The 22,121-nt window shown below is 40.3% G+C and overlaps 1 protein-coding gene across 2 annotated transcripts; it reads left to right on the plus strand.

Annotated features, from left to right (window-relative positions):
* Positions 1–377: 377 nt before the first annotated feature.
* Positions 378–21,466, plus strand: DRG1 (developmentally regulated GTP binding protein 1). 2 transcript variants are annotated; one of them, XM_035017423.1, is made up of 9 exons: positions 378–549; positions 1,456–1,579; positions 3,143–3,318; positions 10,199–10,268; positions 12,690–12,859; positions 15,591–15,721; positions 16,918–17,085; positions 17,357–17,479; positions 21,023–21,466. In XM_035017423.1, exons 1-9 carry the CDS (start codon positions 508–510, stop codon positions 21,120–21,122), a joined length of 1,104 nt encoding a protein of 367 aa, XP_034873314.1. In that variant the 5' UTR covers positions 378–507; the 3' UTR covers positions 21,123–21,466. The 2 variants fall into 2 exon arrangements, with proteins under 2 accessions (XP_034873314.1, XP_034873316.1); XM_035017425.1 differs by having other exon boundaries at positions 510–599.
* The last annotated feature ends 655 nt before the right edge of the window (positions 21,467–22,121 follow it).

Below are 22,121 nucleotides of genomic sequence, written 5' to 3' on the forward strand. Positions count from 1 at the left end.
AGCGGGCCTCAGGGCCCGTCGCTGCTGGCGAGGAAGAGGAGTAGTTGGCTTGAGTGCGCCTTTCGCTCACGCCCTGGGTCGAAGGGCTGCGGGCCCAGGCGGCAATAACGAGAAGACACTCCTCCCGCACCACGGGCCTGACGTCGGGCGCGGAACAGTGCGTGGGCGCAGGTCCGGCGAGGCGGGGCCGAGCGGCGCGCGACCCTCCGCGCGCTCGGGGAGGCACAGACCCGGGCGGCCTCTCTGGCCCCCACTCCCGCGGGCTCTATGACACCGCGCTGGCTCGCGGGACGGGGCGGGGTTGGTTGAGGGGGAGGAGACCACCCCAAAGTGTACATCTCGCGGAGAGCCTCGAGCGGAACTCTCTCGCGAGAAGTAGGAAGTACCGCGCTTGCGCGTTGCAGTAGCGCCTGGTGGCCTTGTCAGGTACCCCCGCGGTTGTGTGAGGGGAAGTAGTCTGTGCGGAGGCTACTGCGCTCTCCCCCTAACGCCGCGTGACTCGCCACCATGAGCAGCACCTTAGCCAAGATTGCGGAGATCGAAGCCGAGGTAATAGGCACAGCTGGCGCTTCACTCTCCCTCGGAGTGTTCCTTTTTAGGTAGCGTTGCTCTTGCCTATACTCCCTTTAGCCGCGTCAGGGCCGGCCCAGCGTTCTCCGACTCCCCTCATCCGGGCCCTGAGTCCCCCGACTCCGCTTAGTTCCGGCCCGGGTCCCCCGACTCCCCTCTTCCCGGTCCTGCGTTCCCCGACTCCCTTCAGCCTCTGCTGGAGCCCCTCGACTCCCCTCAGCCGGGGCCCGCGTTCCACACCCCTGCTCCTTGGTCGGTACCCCGTTCCGTGTTCGGCTCCTGTCCGAACATCGATCCTCTCAGTCCTCCTTTTCTGTGAGCAACGCAGTCCTCTCCGCCCGGCTGCTCCAGCCCTGATCCGCTCACGCACTTCGGTATCTTTCATCATCTCCCAAAACCCATCCTCCTCTCTCCAGTCTCTACTTTGAAGACCACGTTTCCCAGAGTATTGCTCCCAGGAATGGATGTGGGATAACATCTGCAGTAGCTATTGATTCCACCTGAATTACTGTGTGATTCTATTGTCTGAAGTGCTCAGAGCTCTTTAAAATCCGGAAAGTGGTGACCTTATATCAGATGGTGCATACCAGGTTCAAGCAGTAGAAAAGGACTCCGCAGCTGAGTTTTAGTTTGTGGGTGCCAATTGCAGTGACCTTGGTCATGTCTCTTCTCTTTGGGCCTCAGTTGTTTGCTCTGTAATGAGGGGAATGGGCTGGGTAATAAAGAGAATGACTTTTCACTCTTTTTTAAGTCTGACTAAAATGGACATATTGACATCAGGTAGGATCTAGAAGAAAATCATTCCCAGTTGGGGGAGCGTTCATTCTGGATGTTTTACCTTGTAGGAACTGCTTCTGATTTATGGCTGTGATTCCTCTCTTACAGATGGCTCGGACTCAAAAGAACAAGGCCACAGCACACCACTTAGGGCTGCTTAAGGCTCGCCTTGCTAAGCTTCGTAGAGAGCTCATTACCCCAAAAGGTGGTGGTGGTGGTGGGCCAGGAGAAGGTTTGTGTTTTTCTTCAATATTGGTTTTGTTTTTTTGTGTTTTTTTTTGGTGTAATTTCTGTCAAAAGAATATAGGTATATGGTTTAAAAGTAATTTTAAAATTTCTATGATAGTAGGTTTGTATTTTCTAATCCTTAATTCATGAATTGTGTTCTGCTGGTTTCAAAGGCAAATGAATGTTGTCTAAGTGATAAACTAGAGTTTTATGTATATCCTGTGTTTTTTTAAGTTTATTTTTAAAAATAATCTCTACACCCAACATGTGTCCCGAACTCAAGATCTTGAGATCAAGAGTTGCATCCTCTTCCAACTGAGCCAGCCAGGCACCCCTATGTATATCCTAATATTGATCCAAAACAGGTTTTCATTGGCTTACAGGAATATGTAAATACATACATCAACAAGGTAAAAAATAAGTAAGGAAATTGATGCAAAGGGAAGTGAAGGTATGAAGAATAATTTGAACCCAAGAGAGATAAGGTTAGGACCAAAAATAATGTCATAAAGTCTATACTTCCTAGAGAAGGGCCACGAATTTGGCTTTGAAGTTGTTTGCAGCCATAAAAAAAAGAAAGAAAGAAATCCAGTCAGTCACATAGTTCCTAGAGTTTGTAAGACAAAAAAGAGACCCATTTTTATTTTATTTTATTTTTTAAAAACTTATTTTTTTACTTTAAATTTGTTTTTAATTCTAGTAACATTAACAAACTTATATTAGTTTCAGGTGTACAATATAGTGATTCAACAATATTTACTCCGTGCCCATCACAATACATGGGCTCTTAATCCCCTTCACCTTTTTCACCCATCCCCCCCTCCTTCTAGTGGCCATCTGTTCTCTATGTTTAAGAGTCTCATTTTTTGTTTCTCTCTTTTTGCTTTTGTTTCTTATATTCCACATATGAAGAAACCCCTTTTTAAAAGATTTTATTTATTTGAGAGAAAGAGAGCACACACACACATACACACACAAACACACAAATGGGGGCGGGGGGAGGGGGCAAGGATAAGCAGACTGTGCTGAGCGCAGAGCTCAATGTTGGGCTTGATCTCTTAACCCTGAGATCATGACCTGAACCAAAATCAAGAGTTGGCTGGCAGCTTAACTGAGCCCCCAGGCGCCCCACCCATTTTTAGATCAATTATTAGATAATCTTTGAGTGTTAAATACTATGGGTACCAGAAAGGTGTATAATAGTGTAAGTGGTAGAGGAATAAAGTTTCTAAATAAATATTCCATTAAACAATGTTAGGGGCGCCTGGGTGGTTTAGTCAGTTAAGCATCTGCCTTCGGCTCCCTGCTTGGCGTGGAGTCTGCTTCTCCCTCTCCTCCTCCCTCCTGCTTGTGCTCTCTCTCTGTCTCAAATAAATAGATAAAATCTAAAAATAAATAAACAATGTTAATTGCTATTTTGTTTGCTTAAGTTCTGGAGAGAAAGTTGGAGAAGTTGGAGAAATATGTCCTAGATAGATAGGCTACCAGAATGTGAAAGGAATTTCATGAATCTCAGCACTTTAAGAGATAACTTTCCTCTTCTTTTTGATATTTATTGATATTTTAGGTTTTGATGTGGCCAAGACAGGTGATGCTCGAATTGGATTTGTGGGTTTTCCATCAGTGGGGAAGTCAACACTGCTTAGTAACCTGGCAGGGGTATATTCTGAGGTGGCAGCCTATGAGTTCACTACTCTGACCACTGTGCCTGGTGTCATCAGATACAAAGGTGCCAAGATCCAGGTGAGTCAGGCCGGTAGGCCACAGACGGGAAGAAATCCATTCTTTCATTCATTTAAGAAGCTCTCTGTATGTTAGACCTGATCTTTGATCTACTAGGCCCTTCCTTTCTAGCAAGGAAGATAGAACAGTACATAACACAGTGGGATAGTGTTTGTGAAAACACAGAGAAAGAAGGGACTACTTTTTCACCTGAGGATATTGGGGGAAGGTCTGGTAAGACTAAAAAAGCTTCAGGTAGAAAATGACAATGCAGGTGGGTCTTGAAGTTCAAGTAGAATTTCATCAGCCAGAGAAGGTGAAGGGCAATTTCAGGCAGCCATAATGGTAAATAGCTTGCTGTGGTGCAAGCTGAGGCGTGGGGCAGGAGTGGTAGAAACTGAATCTGGAAAAGTAGGTTGGGACTGAATTATGAATGGCCTTGTGTGCCTGCTAAGGAAGTTGATTTTTATCTTATATGTAGCTAGGAACCATCAGAAACTTTTTAATAAAGAAATAACGTAAGATCCTTTTTTTTATTTTTGTATTTTTTGGTGAGATCCTTTTTAGAAGATAATTCTTGTCTGTGAGGCCTAATGAAGTTGGTGTCCTGAGAAGTTTTTCTTAGATAGGTGATGGATTTAGGGCTACCAAATGAAGAGTCCCTTTGGGTATGAAAGAAGGTGTATGTAAATGTAAGCTTTAATGGGTCATATTCTTATTGGCTGCACAGCTAAGAAGGCAAGATTCTGAATTCTATGACATTTGAATCTAGGCTGGAGGTTCCCAGGCTTTCTTGGCTCACAGCACCCTTAGTGTCTCAGTAGTTATTTTCTGACACCTTTTCTTGTTCCAGTAATTTTTTTTAACGCGCCCCAGGCCAAAAGAAATACGTAATGGTTCCGTTTGTTAGGTCCAAACAACTTAAGTATTTATGTCCTTACCGCCACAGTTATTTATTTACCAGTGGGATGTGTGCACTGTTGGGTATCACATAACTTCTCAAACTTTGGAATCAGATTGGATACAACCACATTTGTTTCCTTGTCTACATTGATTTTTGTGTGGTGCTTTTTTATTATAGCAACTGATGAAAAAGTCTAACTTCTCAAAGTTTTGGATATGACGTAATTGAAAGCAATGTAGTAGGATGTAATGTTGAAATTGAGAGCTCTGTGGAGCTAGTAGTTCCTTTATTGTCTGACATATATCAAGAATTGTTTCTCTTGAAAACTTAGAATAGCCCATGGTACCCTTAAGTTCTGTGTGGTGCCCCAGAGTACCTTGGCTCGTTTTTTGGCAATTGTTGGTAAAAGCATTTGTTTTCCCTCCTGAGCTACACAGTGAGTTGTGATGTGCATTTGTGCTTCTTTATTAATCTGAAGTAGGAAGGGACCAGTGTCCTGGTGGTATTTTCAATGGCTTTTTTCCCTGCCCATGCAGAGACTGTGTTGGGACATGGACCTTTCAGGGATTCCATGTCCAAATGTATATAACAAGAATGAGGATGCTTGAGCATATCTGGACCACTGCTTGATGCCATCTGGTTTTAGAGTCTTGGTGATAATCACAGTTTTGGCAGCTCAGAGAATAACTTCTTCCCTGATGAGATGTTCTTGACACCTCTTTCAGAGCTTTTGAGTATATCAGAATAAAGAACTATTTAACCCTCTCTTTCCTTGTCTTTCCTACAAAGCATTCATTTCAGTGTCTCCTGACCTGTTAGGTTTTTTTCCCCCCTTTTTTGTGTGATGGTTTCTTTTCTGCCTGTGCACTCTCCTTCCCCCCCCGCCCCCTGACTTTCTCTAGAAACCAAGTTAAGATGTACATAACAGGATGAAAATGACTAACCTTGAATGTTTTTTATTTATTTTTATTTTATTATTATTTTTTAAAGATTTTATTTATTTGACAGAGACACAGCGAGAGAAGGAACACAAGCAGGGGGAGTGGGAGAGGGAGAAGCAGGCTTCCCGCTGAGCCCAGAGCCCGATGTCGGGCTTGATGTGGGGCTCGATGTGGGGCTCGATGTGGGGCTCTATCCCAGGACCCCGGGACCATGACCTGAGCTGAAGGCAGACGTTTAATGACTGAGCCAGGCGCCCCCCCTTGAATGTTTTTTAAATTGCTGTTTTGTGGCAGAGTACTCATTATCTGTGACATGGAGGGAGAGGTATACAGAATTAGAACCATTTAATAAGAATTATAAGGAGGGAGATTTCTGGTTTTTTGTTAGGAAGGATGATGTTTTTAACAGTAAAGGTGCCTGAAAATGGAATGGTACCTCTTGAGGTAATAAATTACTGTGTCTGGAGGTGTTTTAAGTAGTGACTGAACCACCACTTATCACATAGGCAAAGATTAGCCTGCAGAATGGATGTTCAGTTTTAAAAATTATGGGGCTTATTTTAACTTTCTAGGGTCCCTGGGATTCCTGTTGTCCTATATAAATAATTGACTTGAACATTTAACTGCTTTAACCTTTAAAGGCATTTGAGTTTTAGTTTAACGTTGAATTCTTTTTTTTTTTTTAAAGATTTTATTTATTTATTAGAGAGCGAGCGAGAGAGAAACAGCATGAGAGAGGAGAGGGTCAGAGGGAGAAGCAGGCTCCCTGCTGAGCCGGGAGCCCGATGTGGGACTCGATCCAGGACCCTGGGATCATGACCTAAGCCGAAGGCAGTCGCTTAACCAACTGAGCCACCCAGGCGCCCTAACATTGAATTCTTAAAATCCTACAGTTTCATGATTTAAAAAAATATATATGTTCTTTTCTTATCTCTTGGTTGTAATATGAAATTCAGATATGTAAAGCATAGGTTATTTTATTGAATGAAATTTAGTTGCTATGTCTACAGCCATAACACCTTGATATTGTCTGAAATTTAGTTGCCACATTTAAATAGTTTGATGTAACCTTAAAAATATTTCCCTGTCAAGAAAAGTTAAATTTAGGTTTTTTTTACTTTTGTAGGGGCTTCAATAAATTTCCTTGTTTTCAGTTGAGATAGTTAGAAAGCCTGTGCTCTTTTCTCTTAGTGTAATATTCTCTCTTTCAGACAGTCTTTTAAAGCCATATTCTAGGTTTAAGAGTTTTAGATTGGGCGCCTGGGTGGCTCAGTTGGTTAAGCGACTGCCTTCGGCTCAGGTCATGATCCTGGAGTCCCGGGATCGAGTCCCGCATCAGGCTCCCTGCTTGGCAGGGAGTCTGCTTCTCCCTCTGACCCTCCTCCTCTCATGCTGTCTGTCTCTCATTCTCTCTCTCTCTCAAATAAATAAATAAAATCTTAAAAAAAAAAAAAAAAAGAGTTTTAGATTATCCAGATGGATTTTCCTTTTTGAGTTCTTGAGAACATTAGCTAGGCTCAATATACATTAAAGCCTTTTGCTGATGTAATATGTGTATGTATGTGTATATATATATTTTTTAGCAGAAGTAATATATTTTTTAGCAGACTTGGATTTACTAAGTGTTAGAAATAGGTTGTAGAATCTTTGGGAGAGTTGAAGAAGTAGACTCTAGACTTAATTTCTAGGAACAACTGATGGATGAACTTTTTGTTTTTTCAAACGTGTTTATTGAGGTATAATTCACATACAATAAACTGCAGAAAAGTATACAGTTTGCTAAGTTTTGACATAGTTATATGCTGGTGAAAACATTACCACAATCAAGATCATGAACACACCATCCCCAAAAGTTTCTGCATGCCCCTTCCCTCCTGGTCCCCTTCATCTCCAAGCAATTACTTATCTACATTTTATCAGTACAGATTAGTTTATATTTTGAGTTTTATATAAATAAGACCATGTGTAAATATAAATATACTTTCTTTTGGGTGGCTTCTTTCATTCAACATAATTATTTTGAGGTTCTCTTGTATCATTCATGTTGCTGTCCCTTTTGTGAACATCCTACATAATCACAGAATTGTCAGGAATAGATTAACATTGATGCAGTAGTCCCTAAACTACAGCTCTTATTCAAATATTACCAATTTTCCCACCAACATCCTTTTCCAAGATTTTATTGGGGATCATCCTGTGTTGCGTTTAGTTATTCTTCCTTATGCTCCTGCCATCTGTAATAGTTTCTCAGTCCTGTCCTTTAAGACCTTGACACTTAAAGAGTATTGATTAGTTATTTTGTAGAATGTCCCTTAGTTTGGGTTTGTCAGGTGTTTTCTCATAATTAGACTGAGGTATTAAGTATTTTGTCTAGAATACAATGAAATGATGGTGTGTCCTTCTCAGTGCATCTTACAGGATTCATGATGTTATATGTCTTAATTGGTGATGTTGACGTCCCATCAGTTTGGTGGTATCTGCAGGATTTCTCTACTGTAAAGCTATTATTTTTCTTTTTTAAAAAATTATTATCTTTTTTTTGTAGTTAAATATCTTGGAAGAGGTATTTTGAGAAGATACAAATCCTATCTCTCAAACTTGCCCACTCATTTTAGCATCCATCTGGATCCTCTCTGCAACAGTTATTACTCTGCTTCTTGCCTAATGCCAAATCTTTATTTTTCTCTTTCTTACTACATGCTATTAATTAGAATTCTGCTATTTGGAAGAGCTGTTCCTTCTCTCATTTATTCAGTAATATGTATCAATGTGGGCTTGTGGATATTTATTTTATTTTATGGGTTATAATCCAGTACTACCATTATTTTGTTACTCGTTTTGTTCCAGCTTTGATAATTAGGAACTCCTTCAGGTTGGCTCCTGTGTACTTTCCATAAGCCCCCATCTTTTTATGAATACATTCTTATTTTTTTGGCATGACATGATGTTCCATGCTAATCTTAGATTTTTCCCTGCTCCAGGCCTGAAATCAACCACTTCTGAAGGAGCTCTAGTTTCTTTTATTGGAAAATGGTGTTTAGAAATCAAGATCTGGTGTGCTCATTATTTCCCATGTAGCCTTGTAAATCAATATAACTAATGTTTCCAAGTCAGGTCTGATGTATTCAACATAAATTATAAAAGGGTAGCTCAGTTGGGTGTGTTGTATTAGTCTTAGAGGATGTAACATTTATTTAGTGAAGAATAGGGAGGAACTTTGAGTAGGCTCTTGAAAGGAAAAGTTGAACTGTCTGAGCACCTCCTGAATTAGTTTCTTCATTTTGGTTTAGTTATTTTAAAAATTTATTCATTGTAAGTAATCTACATCCATTGTGGGGCTCATCAAGACTCAGCGATCAAGAGTCTTCCAACTGAGCTAGCCAGGTGCCCCCATTGTGGTTTATTTAATGTAAAGTATATTTTTATAATGTCAGATAGGCTTATAGCAAAGACTGGTTTTAAATGATGTTTTGATAAGCTGCCACTCTGGTTCTGGTCCGTTCATGTGGATAATTCAATATTGGCCATACAGAGGACCCTTGATATTTTCAGATTTTATATATGCTCTTAACTGTTTTCAATGGACTCTTTAAGGTATAACTAATAGTTTGTAGTTTTGCTGAGATGTGCATTTGATTTGTGTGCAAAAGTTGGTTTTTCTGTTCTCATTGTTATGTACATACACTATGAATTCTGTGAAGTTTTTCCCTTTACTGCATTTTCTGGGCAATTAAGCAGTCATTTTCAATTAGGGACACACATCAGAGTCACCTGTGGAACCTTTTGAAGTATATAGATCACTATCTGAACCCTCCTTTGCCCTTCTAAATTAGAATTTGTAAGGATGGGGCTTGGATATCTGCATTTTTTTTTTTTTTTTAAGATTTTATTTATTTGCGAGAGAGAGAATGAGAGACAGAGAGCATGAGAGGGAGGAGGGTCAGAGGGAGAAGCAGACCCCCGGCCGAGCAGGGAGCCCGATGTGGGGCTCGATCCCAGGACCCTGGGATCATGACGTGAGCCAAAGGCAGTTGCTTAACCGACTGAGCCACCCAGGCGCCCTGGATATCTGCATTTTTGATGGTTTTACAGGTGATTATTATGTGCTCGCCTAATTAAGAATGACTGGAGAAATTTTTGTGAATTGGGGAATTTGGAGGATTTGCAGAGCTCTCAGTATGTATCACGTGAATATCAAGATTCAACTATTATCTACAGTAAGGAATTGATGTGGAGGCTCAACTTTCTGAAAAGAAGGAATATTAGAAGATAATATGTATGTTCTAATATTATATATAAAAATATATATGTATTATATATATATTATTTACTTATTTACTTTAGAGAGGTGGTGGGGAGCAGAGAGAGAGAAACAATCTTAAGTAGGCTCCATGCGTGGGGTTTGATCTCACAACCCTGAGATCATGACCTGAGCCAAAATCAAGCATCAGACACTTAACCGACTGAGCCACCCAGGCGCCCCTAGAAGATATTAATGTAGAATAATGGATTTGGCCCTCAAAATGTGAGCCATAATCTTACTTGATTTATTAGGATTGTGATTTTGGGCAAATCACTTAACCTCTGTGAACCTCAGCTAATATCCTTATCTCAGGGCTGTTAGGCATTTTAAACTAGGTAAAGTATATTAAAAAAAAAACTTGCATTTAAAAAAGTATATAAAAAACTGACATTTAAATGCATAGTAAAGGGCGCCTGGGTGGCTCAGTTGTTAAGCGTCTGCCTTCAGCTTGGGTCATGATCCCAGGGTCCTGAAATTGAGCCCTGCATTGGGATCCCTGCTCAGCGGGAAGCCTGCTTCTCCCTCTCCCACTCCCCCTGCTTGTGTTCCTTTTCTCCCTGTGTCTCTGTCTGTCAAATAAATAAAATCTTAAAAAAAAACATAGTAAAAGTTATGTACACTCAACTTATAAGGAAGGTTGGATTTGGATCTTTTATACTTTGGATACTTGAAAAATAAATCATTCTGTTTGATTGGTTCAGATTTATGACTTCTTTTTCCCTTCTCGCCTTTACCCTATCCTTAATCTTGCAGCTCCTGGATCTTCCAGGTATCATTGAGGGTGCCAAGGATGGGAAAGGTAGAGGCCGTCAAGTCATTGCAGGTGAGTGGTCCAGGGCCACCATCCTGGGATATCATCCCTTTACTGGGCACTATTCCTTTAGTTGGGGACTGTTGGACTTAAGAGATTTTACACAGGGAAGGGCGTAGTTTTATCTGACTTCTTTTTTTTTTTTAAAGATTTTATTTATTCATTTGAGACACAGAGATACAGAGAGAGAGAGAGAAAGCATGAGCAGGGAGAGAGGCAGAGGGAGAGGGAGAAGCAGGCTCCTCGCTGAGCCAGGAGCCCGATGTGGGGCTCGATCCCAGGACCCTGGGATCATGACCTGAGCTGAAGGCAGACGCTTAACCATCTGAGCCACCCAGGCGGCCCTTATCTGACTTCTTACTGGAGTAGAATGTCAGAACTTGAAGGGACCTCAGAGAGTAACAGTCCAGATCTCCATTTGAGGAGAAACACTAAGGACGGGAGAATTGAAGTGCTTCAGTCCACTGTTGCACTGGTTGTGGCTGATTCAGAACTAGAACTTGGGTTTCCTGACTCCCACCCATGCCTTTCCTTCTTTTCTTCTTTTACTTGAAGTAAAATATTATAAAAGGCTCATCATAAATTGCAACAATCTGCTTCCCCACCTTTCCTCACCTCCACTGTCATTCCCCATTGGCAACTGTTATCAACTCTTCAACTGTTTCTTCTGTTACTTACCTTCATATTTTCAGATATTATGCTTATATTGCTATTTCACGATTAATTAATTTTAGATATCATCTATTGATTTCATGTTATGGTGGAGAATTAGCTCTCTTACACTCTATACCTTTATTCCCATTCTTTTTTTTTTATTTTATTTTTAAGTAATCTCTACACCCAACATGGGGCTCCAACTTATAACCCCTAGATCAAGAGTCACATGCTCCACTGACTGAGCCAGCTAGGTGCTGCCTTCTCCTTTCTTTAAAATAAATTATATCACAGTTTTTAGTTAACTTATCAGTCATAGTTTACATTATTATGTAACGAATATGTAACTTTTGTTCAGTGCTAATTCTTTTCTCTTGAAGTCTTTTTGAAATTTGTTTTTCATGGAGTTAATTGTTTTTTTGTTTTGTTTTATTTACTTTTCTGTGTTTGCTAATTTTCAAATGTTCTCACAGATCAAATGCCTATCAGTCAGTATTTTTCTGTATAGTTAAATATAGCTCCAAATACAGTCTTAGTGATTTCGTTCTTTCCCCACAACCCTGACAGTACCCTCGTGTACCCTGTCTTCTTGCTTTAATCTGGATTGGTTGCTTTCTAGATCAGCACTGTCCAGTAGAGGAAGTGGTCTGAATTTGTGCTCTCCAGTATTGTAGCCTCTAGGCGTGTGTGGTTATTGAGTGCTTTAAATGAGCCTAGTGTAATTGAGGAACTGAATTTCAAATTTTATGTCATTTTAATTAGTTTAAATAGCCCCAGGTGGCTAGTGGAGTCTGTATTGGACAGTGCAGCTATAGACTTTTTGCATGGTTATCAGTCTGAGACTTCCTTTTGTGTTTTTGTGTGGGATCCCCTGTTTCCTGGAGTCAGTGTCTTTTTTGGGGTCATTTTCATGTTTTGCTGAAGCACAGTCTTTAGTAAACTTCCAGAAAAAGGATGAATGATAGGTAAATTATTTTTTCATGTCTGAAAATATTTTTAGTCTACTCTTATATTGAATTATTAATTTAGCTATTTATAGAATTATGTATTAGGAGTTACTCATGGATGAATATCAGAAACATTATGCTAAATTAAGCGAGCCAGGCACACAGACCGTATTTTGTGTAATTCCATTTATATGAAATTTTTTAAAATGCAAACCTGTGGTGACAGAAAGCAGATCAGTGGTTGAATGGGAATCAAGGGGAAGATTGATTTCAGAGGTGATGGAAATGTTCTCTCTCTTGCTTGCCTGTGGTGGTTACACAGGTATATATATTTGTCATTAAACCATATGCTTAACATGGACACAATTTGTTTTTTGTAAATTACACTGATAATATATATGGAATACATATGTAATATATACGTGTGTATATGTATAATTATGCTGATAATAAAGTTGACTAAAAATATGCCAAGTAGACATAAGACTAGTCTTACGGTTTTAGAATCTTACTGTTTTAAATCTTTCTAAACTTTTTCTGGGATTTAGGTTATTGCTTGGTTCTTATCTTTATTCTGACTTGTTTTTCTGCTAGTATATCTAGAAGTTAACACATCTAGATGTACTAGTGGAAAACCAGGCACACATTGCAAATTGACTTCTGGCATAGAATTTGGTAACCTTAAGAACTTCATGTGTGTCTATGTATTTATAAAAAAAATCCTTTGTCTTAATGGAATTCCATTGCCCCCACCCCAGCTTTTGAGTATTTGGCTTAGTTAAGTCTTTAGTGAGTTTTGCTTGGATATAAATTATTTTTTTCCATTCTTCAGTGGCCCGAACATGTAACTTGATCCTGATTGTTCTGGATGTCCTGAAACCCTTGGGACACAAAAAGATAATTGAAAATGAGCTGGAAGGCTTTGGCATTCGCTTGAACAGCAAACCCCCCAACATTGGCTTTAAGAAGAAGGATAAAGGAGGCATTAATCTCACGGCCACTGTAAGTGAAGGTGATAGGAGGCAGGCTGCTGAAGGGACTGGGGTCGAGAGTGGATTGAGGCACAGGGATGTTGACCTTTGGAAATTACCTGGCTTCTGCCAGCATTACAGAGGTAACACAATGACCTTGTAATGACTTTCAGAGTAGGACAAGAATCAATCTCAGACTTAACTTCATTTCTTCTTTTGGGTTATTTATTTGATGTGGTATGGGAGTATAGACAGTTTTTTTTTTTTTTTTTTTTAAGATTTTTATTTATTTGACAGAAAGAGATACAGCGAGAGAAGGAACACAAGCAGGGGGAGTGGGAGAAGGAGAAGCAGGCCTCCTACAGAGCAGGGAGCCTGACACGGGGCTCGATCCCAGGATCATGACCTGAGCCGAAGGCAGATGCTTAACGACTGAGCCACCCAGGCGCCCCGAGTATAGACCAGTTTTAATGCTTACATGAAGTAGATGGCTGCTAATATCTTGTATTTTCATTCATTCAACACAGATTTATAGAGCGCCTACCATGAGCCAGGCATTGTTTTAGGCTCTTATTGGGCAGGGGGGGGTAAGTTGGAAGAGAGAGCAAAATAGGCAAAAATCTATTTCCTTACATTCTATGTGTAAACGTAGTAAACAAAATTAATGAGTTAATACAGTATATTAGACGATGATAAATCTAAGGACAAAAATAAACTGGGAAAAGGGATGGAGAGTGTTGGTGGGAGAGTTGATTAGAGAAGTCTTCACTGAGGTGACGTGAAGGAGTGAACAAAAGCTATATCCTGGGGAAGAGCATTCCATATAGAGGGAATATCCAAGTGCAAAGCCCTGAGGTAGAGCATGCCTTTGCATATTTGAGGAACAGCAGAGTGAGCAAGTAGGAGGGTGGTAAGAGATGAAGTCATAGCATATGTACTTTTACTTTGCAGGAGTTGGATAACTATTGGTTGGGTTCCCGTCTATGGAGTGAACATGATTTGATTTAGGTTTTGGTGGAATCAGTCTAGCTATTTGTTGAGAATAGATTGGATTGTGTTAAGAATATAAGAAATGGGGGCGCCTGGGTGGCTCAGATGGTTAAGTGTCTGCCTTTGGCTCAGGTCATGATCTCAGGGTCCTGGGATCGAGTCCTGCATCGGGCTCCCTGCTCCTTGGGAGCCTGCTTCTCCCTCTGCCTCTCTCTCTGTCTCTCATGAATAAATAAATAAAATCTTAAAAAAAAAGAGAGAATATAAGAAATGGAAGCAAAGAAGCCATTTAAGAGGTTATTGCAATAATCCAGTCACAAAGTGATGTTTCTCAGGCCAGAGTTGTAACAGTGGTGATGAGAAGTGGTTGATTATCAAAAGATTTTGAAAGTAGCTGGTAGGAATTACACCTAGATTGGATGTGGTTTGTGAGAGAGATGACTATAAGGTTTTTTCCTGAGCTAGAACAATAGACTCTCAGTACTAAAATGTTAAGACTTTGAATAGAATAGGATTGGAGGGGAGGGGAAGATTAGGATATTCAGTTTGAGATTGCTAGACACCCACGTATTACCATCAAATAGACATGAGGAATTATCTAGGCTAGAGATGTAAATTTGGTGGATAGCAACTCTAGAGCCATGAACTTAGCTGAGATAACTAGGAAATGAGTATAAATACAAAAGAGGTTCAAGGATTGAGCCTTATAGCCCCCCTCCAGTGATTATAGGTTGGGAGATGGGAAGAATCAGCAAATAAGACTTTTTTAGACAGAAGAAGGAGGAAAACTGGGAGAGTTTGGAATCTTGGAAGCCAAGTAAAGAAACTTTCAGATTGAAGGAGAGATCAACTCTGTCCAGTTCTGCTTGCTTCTAAGTAATAGAATTGAGGACTGAGAATTTCCTACAACATTTAACATTCTAGAGGTCCAGATGATATGACTAACACAGAGTTAAGCTGTCCTGCCCAGAAGATCTTTCTCATTATCCTGTCATAATGTTTGAATTTGAACATTTAGTATTTGTTTGCTATGGCTGCCATAATAAAGTATCATAGATTGGGTGGCTTAAACAACAGAAGTTTATTTTGTCTTAATTCTGGAGGCACTAGATATCTGAGATCAGGGTTGGTTTCTTCTGAGGCCTCTACTTGGGTTTGTAGATGGCTGTCTTCTCCCTGTGCCTTCACATGGTCTTCCCTCTGTGTGTCTGTTTCCTAGTCTCCCTTTCTTCTAATGATGTCAGTCACATTGAATTAGGGTTCATCCATATGACCTCATTTTCACGTAGTTACTACCTCTTTCAAGACCCTATCTTTAACCATAGCAGTCACATTCTGAGATACTGGGGTTAGGAGTATAAACATATGAATTTGGGTGGGAGTGATTCAGTCCACAGCACCTTCGTCTGAGTTTGGAAAGATTATTATTATTATTATTTAGGATTTATTTATTTATTTGAGAGAGAGAGCATGGGGGGGAGGGTGAGAGGGAGAAGCAGACTCTCCACTGAGCAGGGAGTCCGATGCGGGACTCGATCCCGAGACTCCAGGAACATGACCTGAGCCGAGGGCAGTCGCTTAACCAGCTGAGCCACCCAGGCACCCAGATTATTAGTTTTTAAGTATTTTCTAATAAAAGTCAATTCTTCTCATCCAGAATAACAGATTTTAGAAATGAATTTGTACCTTAGGATTATCCAGGTATAATGATAGATACTTTTGGGAAATTTTTTTGGCTCTGTGACCAATTATTGTCTTCTGTGCACATTCAGTGCCCTCAGAGTGAGCTGGATGCTGAAACTGTGAAGAGCATTCTGGCTGAATACAAAATTCACAATGCTGATGTGACACTGCGTAGTGATGCCACAGCAGATGACCTCATCGACGTGGTAGAAGGAAACAGGTATGACTAAGTGTACAGTCTGGTGCCCGAGTTTGAATTTGAAGCCTTGTAGTGGAAACAGTATTGGATTATGAATCTGGAAGACATAGATTCTAACTGGCTGTGCTACTATCTCAAATAGTAGTGGGCCTTGGTTTTGTTAGCAGTAAATTGAAGGGTTGGTTTTGATTTCTAACATTCTTCTTTGCTCTGAAATTTGATTATGTTAGTCAAATTCAACTAGGCCATTTCCTAAGCTGTGTCCTATGATGGTGGAAGAAAGTAGTTCCCAATCTGCTCTGTCAGAATTAATCCATCTGAGAAATCCTATAGGCTATCATATCATATCATATATCATATAGCTGCGCTGTATCTGTTCTCTCCAAGTGTAACCTGAAGGTTTGTAGCTGAAGCCCTATTCCATGAAAATTTATATTATTAGTATTTTAAATTATATATATATTAGTATTTTAAATTAAATAAAAATAAAATAAAAAATAATAAAAATAAAATTAAAAAATAAATAATAATAAAAAAATAATAATTTAAGCCACTGTTAAAATTTTTCCTGGCATTTGAGCATAATGTTGTTTAGTTGCTTTCCTGTTCATTTGTTCCTATTTTATTGGATGGATTTATTTGATTCTCATTTGAAAACAAAGGCCATTTCTTTGAGTTAGACACTGTATAAGTGAGCAGTTAAAGCCTGAAAAGTTGTGGCTTGCTATAAATATAACCTTACTGCCATATTGATATGGACATTAGGATTGTGATATTGTTAGATGTTATGTTTTTTATTTTAAAAATTATCATGAAATACATTATTAAAAATATATTTACATTTACAGTTTGTAAAACAACTTTGTGGGAAATTGACTCTGAGACTTGCCCAAGGTATTTAGATTTAGGAAGTGACAGAGCTGGGAGTAGATTGAGTCTGTGTGATTCCAAAGCTTTTGTTCCTTATGATGCCTCTCAATTAGCTGCATGGCTGAGACTAGGGCCTGAGTTTTGTTACTTCTCAACTCATAGTTCACTTTTTGGATATTCTGCCTTACTTTGGTAGGAAGCCTTTTGGAGGCGGTTAAGGGGTTGATCTGCCTCTTATGTTTTGCAGTCTCTGATTTGGGGTCCTGGGCCAGGGGATGCTGATAATCACACTGACATTCTTGTCAACAGCTCCAGACTAATGTCCTGTTTTTCTTTTACTTCTATAGAGTTTATATCCCTTGTATCTATGTGTTGAATAAGATTGATCAGATCTCCATTGAGGAATTGGATATCATCTATAAGGTGCCTCACTGTGTACCCATCTCTGCCCATCACCGCTGGAATTTTGATGACCTCTTGGAAAAGATCTGGGACTATCTGAAACTAGTGAGAATGTAAGTCTTAGTGGAAAGGGTCATATTGCTGTAGGAATTAAACCAGACTATCCTAAAATGATACCGTCTGGAGCTTAGTGCATAATTTGACTCCTTTTGGAGATATAAATAAATTAATTTCTGTCATCTGCTAGGCCATATTGAGGACACTTTCTTCCTTAATTGGAGGTTATCTGTGTCTGATCTTTTCAGGAGTGATGGAGGGTTGATTTGCATTCAGTCCATGAAACATTCCAAGAAGTAGGCAACCTCTGCTCCCTCTCTGTTCTAGTTACACCAAACCCAAAGGCCAATTGCCAGATTATACATCCCCAGTGGTGCTGCCTTACTCTAGAACTACGGTGGAGGATTTCTGCATGAAGATTCACAAAAATCTTATCAAAGAATTTAAATAGTAAGTATCATGGGCATGTAGTGCCTTTTCCTTGTGAGCTCCTGATTCCACTAACTAGCAATTCTTAGGCTACCATTAAAGAAAATGGCATCAGGGGGGCTGCTAAAAAGTTTGCTTGGTTAGAACTCTGCAGTATCTTCCTAAAACCATGCCAAGTTGGAGCAGGAAGTGCTCTAAAAGCCTTGTCAGGTCAGTGGGCTGACAGTACACAGGGCTCTGATTTTCTCTTGTTAATTGGTCTTCCTCTTGGCAAACATGAATGTTAATTTTCCTTGCCAGCATCATATTGGCCTCCACTGGGTACTGAGACCCCCTCTAAACCTTAAGCATAGGTAAATGCCCCTAAATCTCCTTCATATACTTTCATTGCTGGTACAGGCTGAAAATTTCTGACATCTTATTTTGAGCTAATTGAACTAATTTTATTTATCTTATTTTATTTTTCTAAAGATTTATTTATTTGTGAGCGAGAGCGTGCATGCACACATGAGTGGGGACAGGGGCAGAGAGAGAATCTCAAGCAGACTCCTTACTGAGTGCGGAGCCTGACACAGGGCTTGATCCCACGACCCTGAGACCATGACCTGAGCCGAAACCAAGAGTCGGATGCTCAACCAACTGAGCCACCCAGGCACCCCTGAGCTAATTTTAGACTTACAGAAAAGTTGAAAAAATAGTACAAAGAGTTTCCTTATATGCCTTACCACTATTCTAACATTATCAGCTCACATAACTGTAGTATAGTTATCAAGAACAATTTTTTGTCCATCGGTTGATGGATAGAGAAGATGTGGTGTATATACATACAATAGGATATTACTCAGCCATAAAAAAGAATGAAATCTTGTCATTTGCAATGACATGGGTGGAGCTAGAGAGTATAATGTTAAGTGAAATAAGTCAGAGAAAGACAAATACCATATGATCTCATTCATATGTGGAATTTAAGAAACAAACGAGCAGAGGGGGGAGAAAAGAAAATAAGAAACAGACTCTTAACTATAGAGAACAAACTAATGGTTACCAGAGGGGAGAAGGTTGGGGGGATGGGTGAAATAGGTGATGGGGACTAAGGAGTGTAGTGCACTTGTGATGAGCACTGGCGATATATGTTGAATCACTATATTGTACACCTGAAACTAATATAACACTGTTAACTGGAATTAAGATAAAAAAAGTTTCTGATCCTAAGAATACTGAAAGAGTGAAGACCTTTATTAAACTTCGCATTCCTTTTATCCAAAATAACTGTATTCCACGTGCAGGTGCTAATTTCCACTATCCTCAGACCTTTACATTTTGGCATATACTTGAGTCAGTGAAGGAGAATCTTGTGAAGTTAGATTATTTTCCTTTTTCAGACTTCATAGATTTCTATATAGGTCTTGCCTTCCATGGTGGCAGAACACTGTTCTCAGCCTCTAGAACTGTAAGTTAATGAGGGAATTAAATGAGAGGGGAGAAAAATATTTTGGAGAAAAGACATCAAAGCAGATAGAATTTTATTTGGTCACTGTTTTCCTTTTTTAAATTATGGAACAAATAGCATTTTAACCATCTTAATAGAAAAAATTCAGCTTTAGACCTACTAATTGTAACATTTGTCCTTGTTGCATTCTGTTTGTGTCCTTGAATACATGCACATGTCCTTTAATCATTTACTATGTGTTTTCTGTTAGTGCTTGCTTCGGCAGCACATATACTATGTGTTTTCTGTTACAAGACTCACATCATTTTTATTAACATTTTTCCTATTTATTGTTACTTTACGTAGTTTTCTTGTCTTCACACACAGACCTTTCCCTTTTAATTTCTTTAATCTAGGGTTAATGATAATATGGCCTTTGATATGTTTTGCTGCATTGCTCTCCACAAGGGCTGGACCTGTTTACATTGCCATCAACAAAATGGGAGGCACTGATGTTACTGCAAGCATTGAATATGATTGCTAAAAACTAGTTTTCTGGGCGCCTGGGTGGCTCAGTTGGTAAAGTGTGTGTCTTCGGCTTGGGTCATGATCCCAGGGTCCTGGGATTAAGTCCCTCGTCGGGCTCCCTGCTCAGTGGGGAGTCTGCTCTCTCTCTCCCCTCCCCCTGCTCATGTTCTCTCTCTCGCTTGCTCTCAAATAAGTAAATAATCTTTGTAATAATAAAAAAAAAACCTAGGGGCGCCTGGGTGGCTCAGTCATTAAGCATCTGCCTTCAGCTCAGGTCATGATCCCAGGGTCCTGGGATCGAGCCCTGCATCTGGGTTTCCTGCTCCGCAGAAAGCCTGCTTCTCCCTCTCCTGCTCCTCATGCTTGTGTTCCCTGTCTCGCTGTGTCTGTCTCTGTCAGATAAATAAATAAAATAAAAGAAGCACTTAAGTGTAAGAAAAAAATGCAAACAGTACCAAAATGGTGGGGAGCCCTATGTGGTGCTCTGTCCCACGACTCTGAGATAACGACCTGAGCCGAAACCAAGAGTCGGGCACTTAACCGACTGTGCCACCCAGGTGCCCCGGAACATAGGTTTTTATTTTTATTTTTTATTTTTTAAAGATTTTATTTATCTATTTGATAGAGAGTGCACAAGCAGGGGGAATGGCAGGCAGAGGCAGAGGGAGAAGCAGGCTCCCTGCAGAGCAGGGGGAGCCTGATGTAGAACTCAATCCCAGGGCCCTGGGATCATGACCTGAGCTGTAGGTAGTCGCTTAATGAACTGAGCCACCCAGGCACGTGGAACATAGGTTTTTAAAGATGTTTTGTTGCAAAGGCAATATAATAACAATGTGGCTGTCATTTTCTATCCCTTGGTACATAGTTCTTAGCCTTTGTGAGGCAGGTCTCAGTGTCTTGTTCACCAATTTCCATCACTAGCACAACATATTTTTAGTATTGGCCGATAGATAAAAAAAACAGCTGGCTCAGTCTGCTGCTCCCTCCCCCTGCTCTTGTGCACTCGCTCACTTTCTCCCTCTCAAATAAAATCCTAAAAAAAAAAAAATTACCTTCGTAAATTCCAAAAAAGGAGAACATACCACTTACGGTGTCTTGGGAGGGAGAGAGAATTTTGCTTGCATGGCTAAGGAGGGAGGCCCTATATTTATTAGTACGCACTGGTGGTTTTAGTAGACCCAATAAAAACTGGTATTCTGTAACAATCTATAACTGACATTGTAAGAACCAGTTTCTAATCCGAATTATTTCAGAGTATTTTTCTATATCAAACCCATGCTTTCTCCTTTTAATTTTAAACTAGTCTTGTCACATTTCTCGTTTGTTTTTTCTCTTTGACCTTCCTAAATTGGCTCTGGAACAAGAGGAACCACACAACTTCAGAAGTCTTTGCCACTTTGTATGTGAAGGCTCCATTGTGCCATACTGCTGGGGAAGCTAATGCCTGTGGGCTTTGAATGGTCCTTGACTGGGGAGGGACGATGTTGCAAGCCTATGGTTCTTAAGAGCTGGAATGCTAAATCTAAGCAGAAAGATGGCACCCTGGTAGCTAAGGTAGAAGTGAGATGATTATTTACACTGACTATTTTTTTTTCCCTTCCATACAGCGCTCTGGTCTGGGGTCTGTCTGTGAAACACAATCCTCAAAAAGTGGGTAAAGATCATACATTGGAGGACGAGGATGTCATTCAGATTGTGAAGAAATGAAACCTTCCCCTCTACCCATGTGCTGGGCCAACCATAGCAGCTTTTCCCATGACCAAGCACCCTACCCCAAACCCCTTCGAGCTTTGGCAGCCAGTGGATCAGGATTCAGGGGAGGGAGATGAAGGCATCCAAGCTAGAACTTTGTCTTAACTTGGTGTCACCTTGTAAATTCAACTGCATAAAGGACCTGGTAGGCCATCCAGCTATGTGCAGTTCATGTGTCATTGTCAGAATTTGTTTTGGGTTGGACTGAATGAGGATGGGTATATGTACAGTGAGACATCTGCAGAAGGGGTACTTGGAGCTTGGTCTTAAGTGTGAAATGGATAAAAATGTGACTGCAACATCTTATTTGATGTTTAGTCATGGGAAACCCTTCCAACTGGATGTGGCCTTCACTCCTCTCAAGTGGTCTTTCGCAGATGATACTGGAATGAGGAAGGACGTGATGTAAGTTAACTGATTATTTCCTGCAAGGCTGGTCCATGTGGGAGATAGTGTCGTGTGGCAGTTGAGTAAAGTACTCTAATCAGACACATCAAGAGTTTGAATTGCATGGCCACTTCTAATGAGCTGTGAAACCCTGCATAAATTACACAACCTCTATAACTGTTTCCTCATGTAACATGGAGATGGTAATAGCACTTACCTTCTGGAGTGGAGACTGTTAGTATTAGGGGAGGTGGTAGTTGTAAAATACTTAGCACAGTATCTGGCATAGAAGTACTTAGTGAATGTTGGCTGTTATCACTGGGCCCTTTCATTTACCTGAGCAGAGCAGGTTTGTGTGTACACATGTATATGTATGAAGGTGGGATGTTAGAAGGAAAGGTGGGTCAAGACTACTTAAGAGGGTACTGAGGACATAATTAGAGGTCTTGGGCTGGGAATACAGGAATATAAAGGGAATCACCCTGATACTGGGAAATTGATTGGCAATAATCTTTGTGCGGTAGACTGGTTTAGTGGGAATAATGGCAGAGGGAGGGTGTGGTCAGG

The sequence above is a fragment of the Mirounga leonina genome, unplaced genomic scaffold (assembly GCF_011800145.1).
Source record: "Mirounga leonina isolate KUSES-001 unplaced genomic scaffold, KU_Mleo_1.0 Mir_171, whole genome shotgun sequence".
NCBI lineage: Eukaryota > Metazoa > Chordata > Mammalia > Carnivora > Phocidae > Mirounga > Mirounga leonina.

Coding starts and splice junctions, on each gene's coding strand:
- DRG1 (XM_035017423.1), top strand. CDS start 508: ATGAGCAGCACCTTAGCCAAGATTGCGGAGATCGAAGCCGAG. Junction 10,269..12,689: donor AGGCCGTCAAGTCATTGCAG/GTGAGTGGTCCA, acceptor TCCATTCTTCAG/TGGCCCGAACATGTAACTTG. Junction 12,860..15,590: donor GCATTAATCTCACGGCCACT/GTAAGTGAAGGT, acceptor GTGCACATTCAG/TGCCCTCAGAGTGAGCTGGA.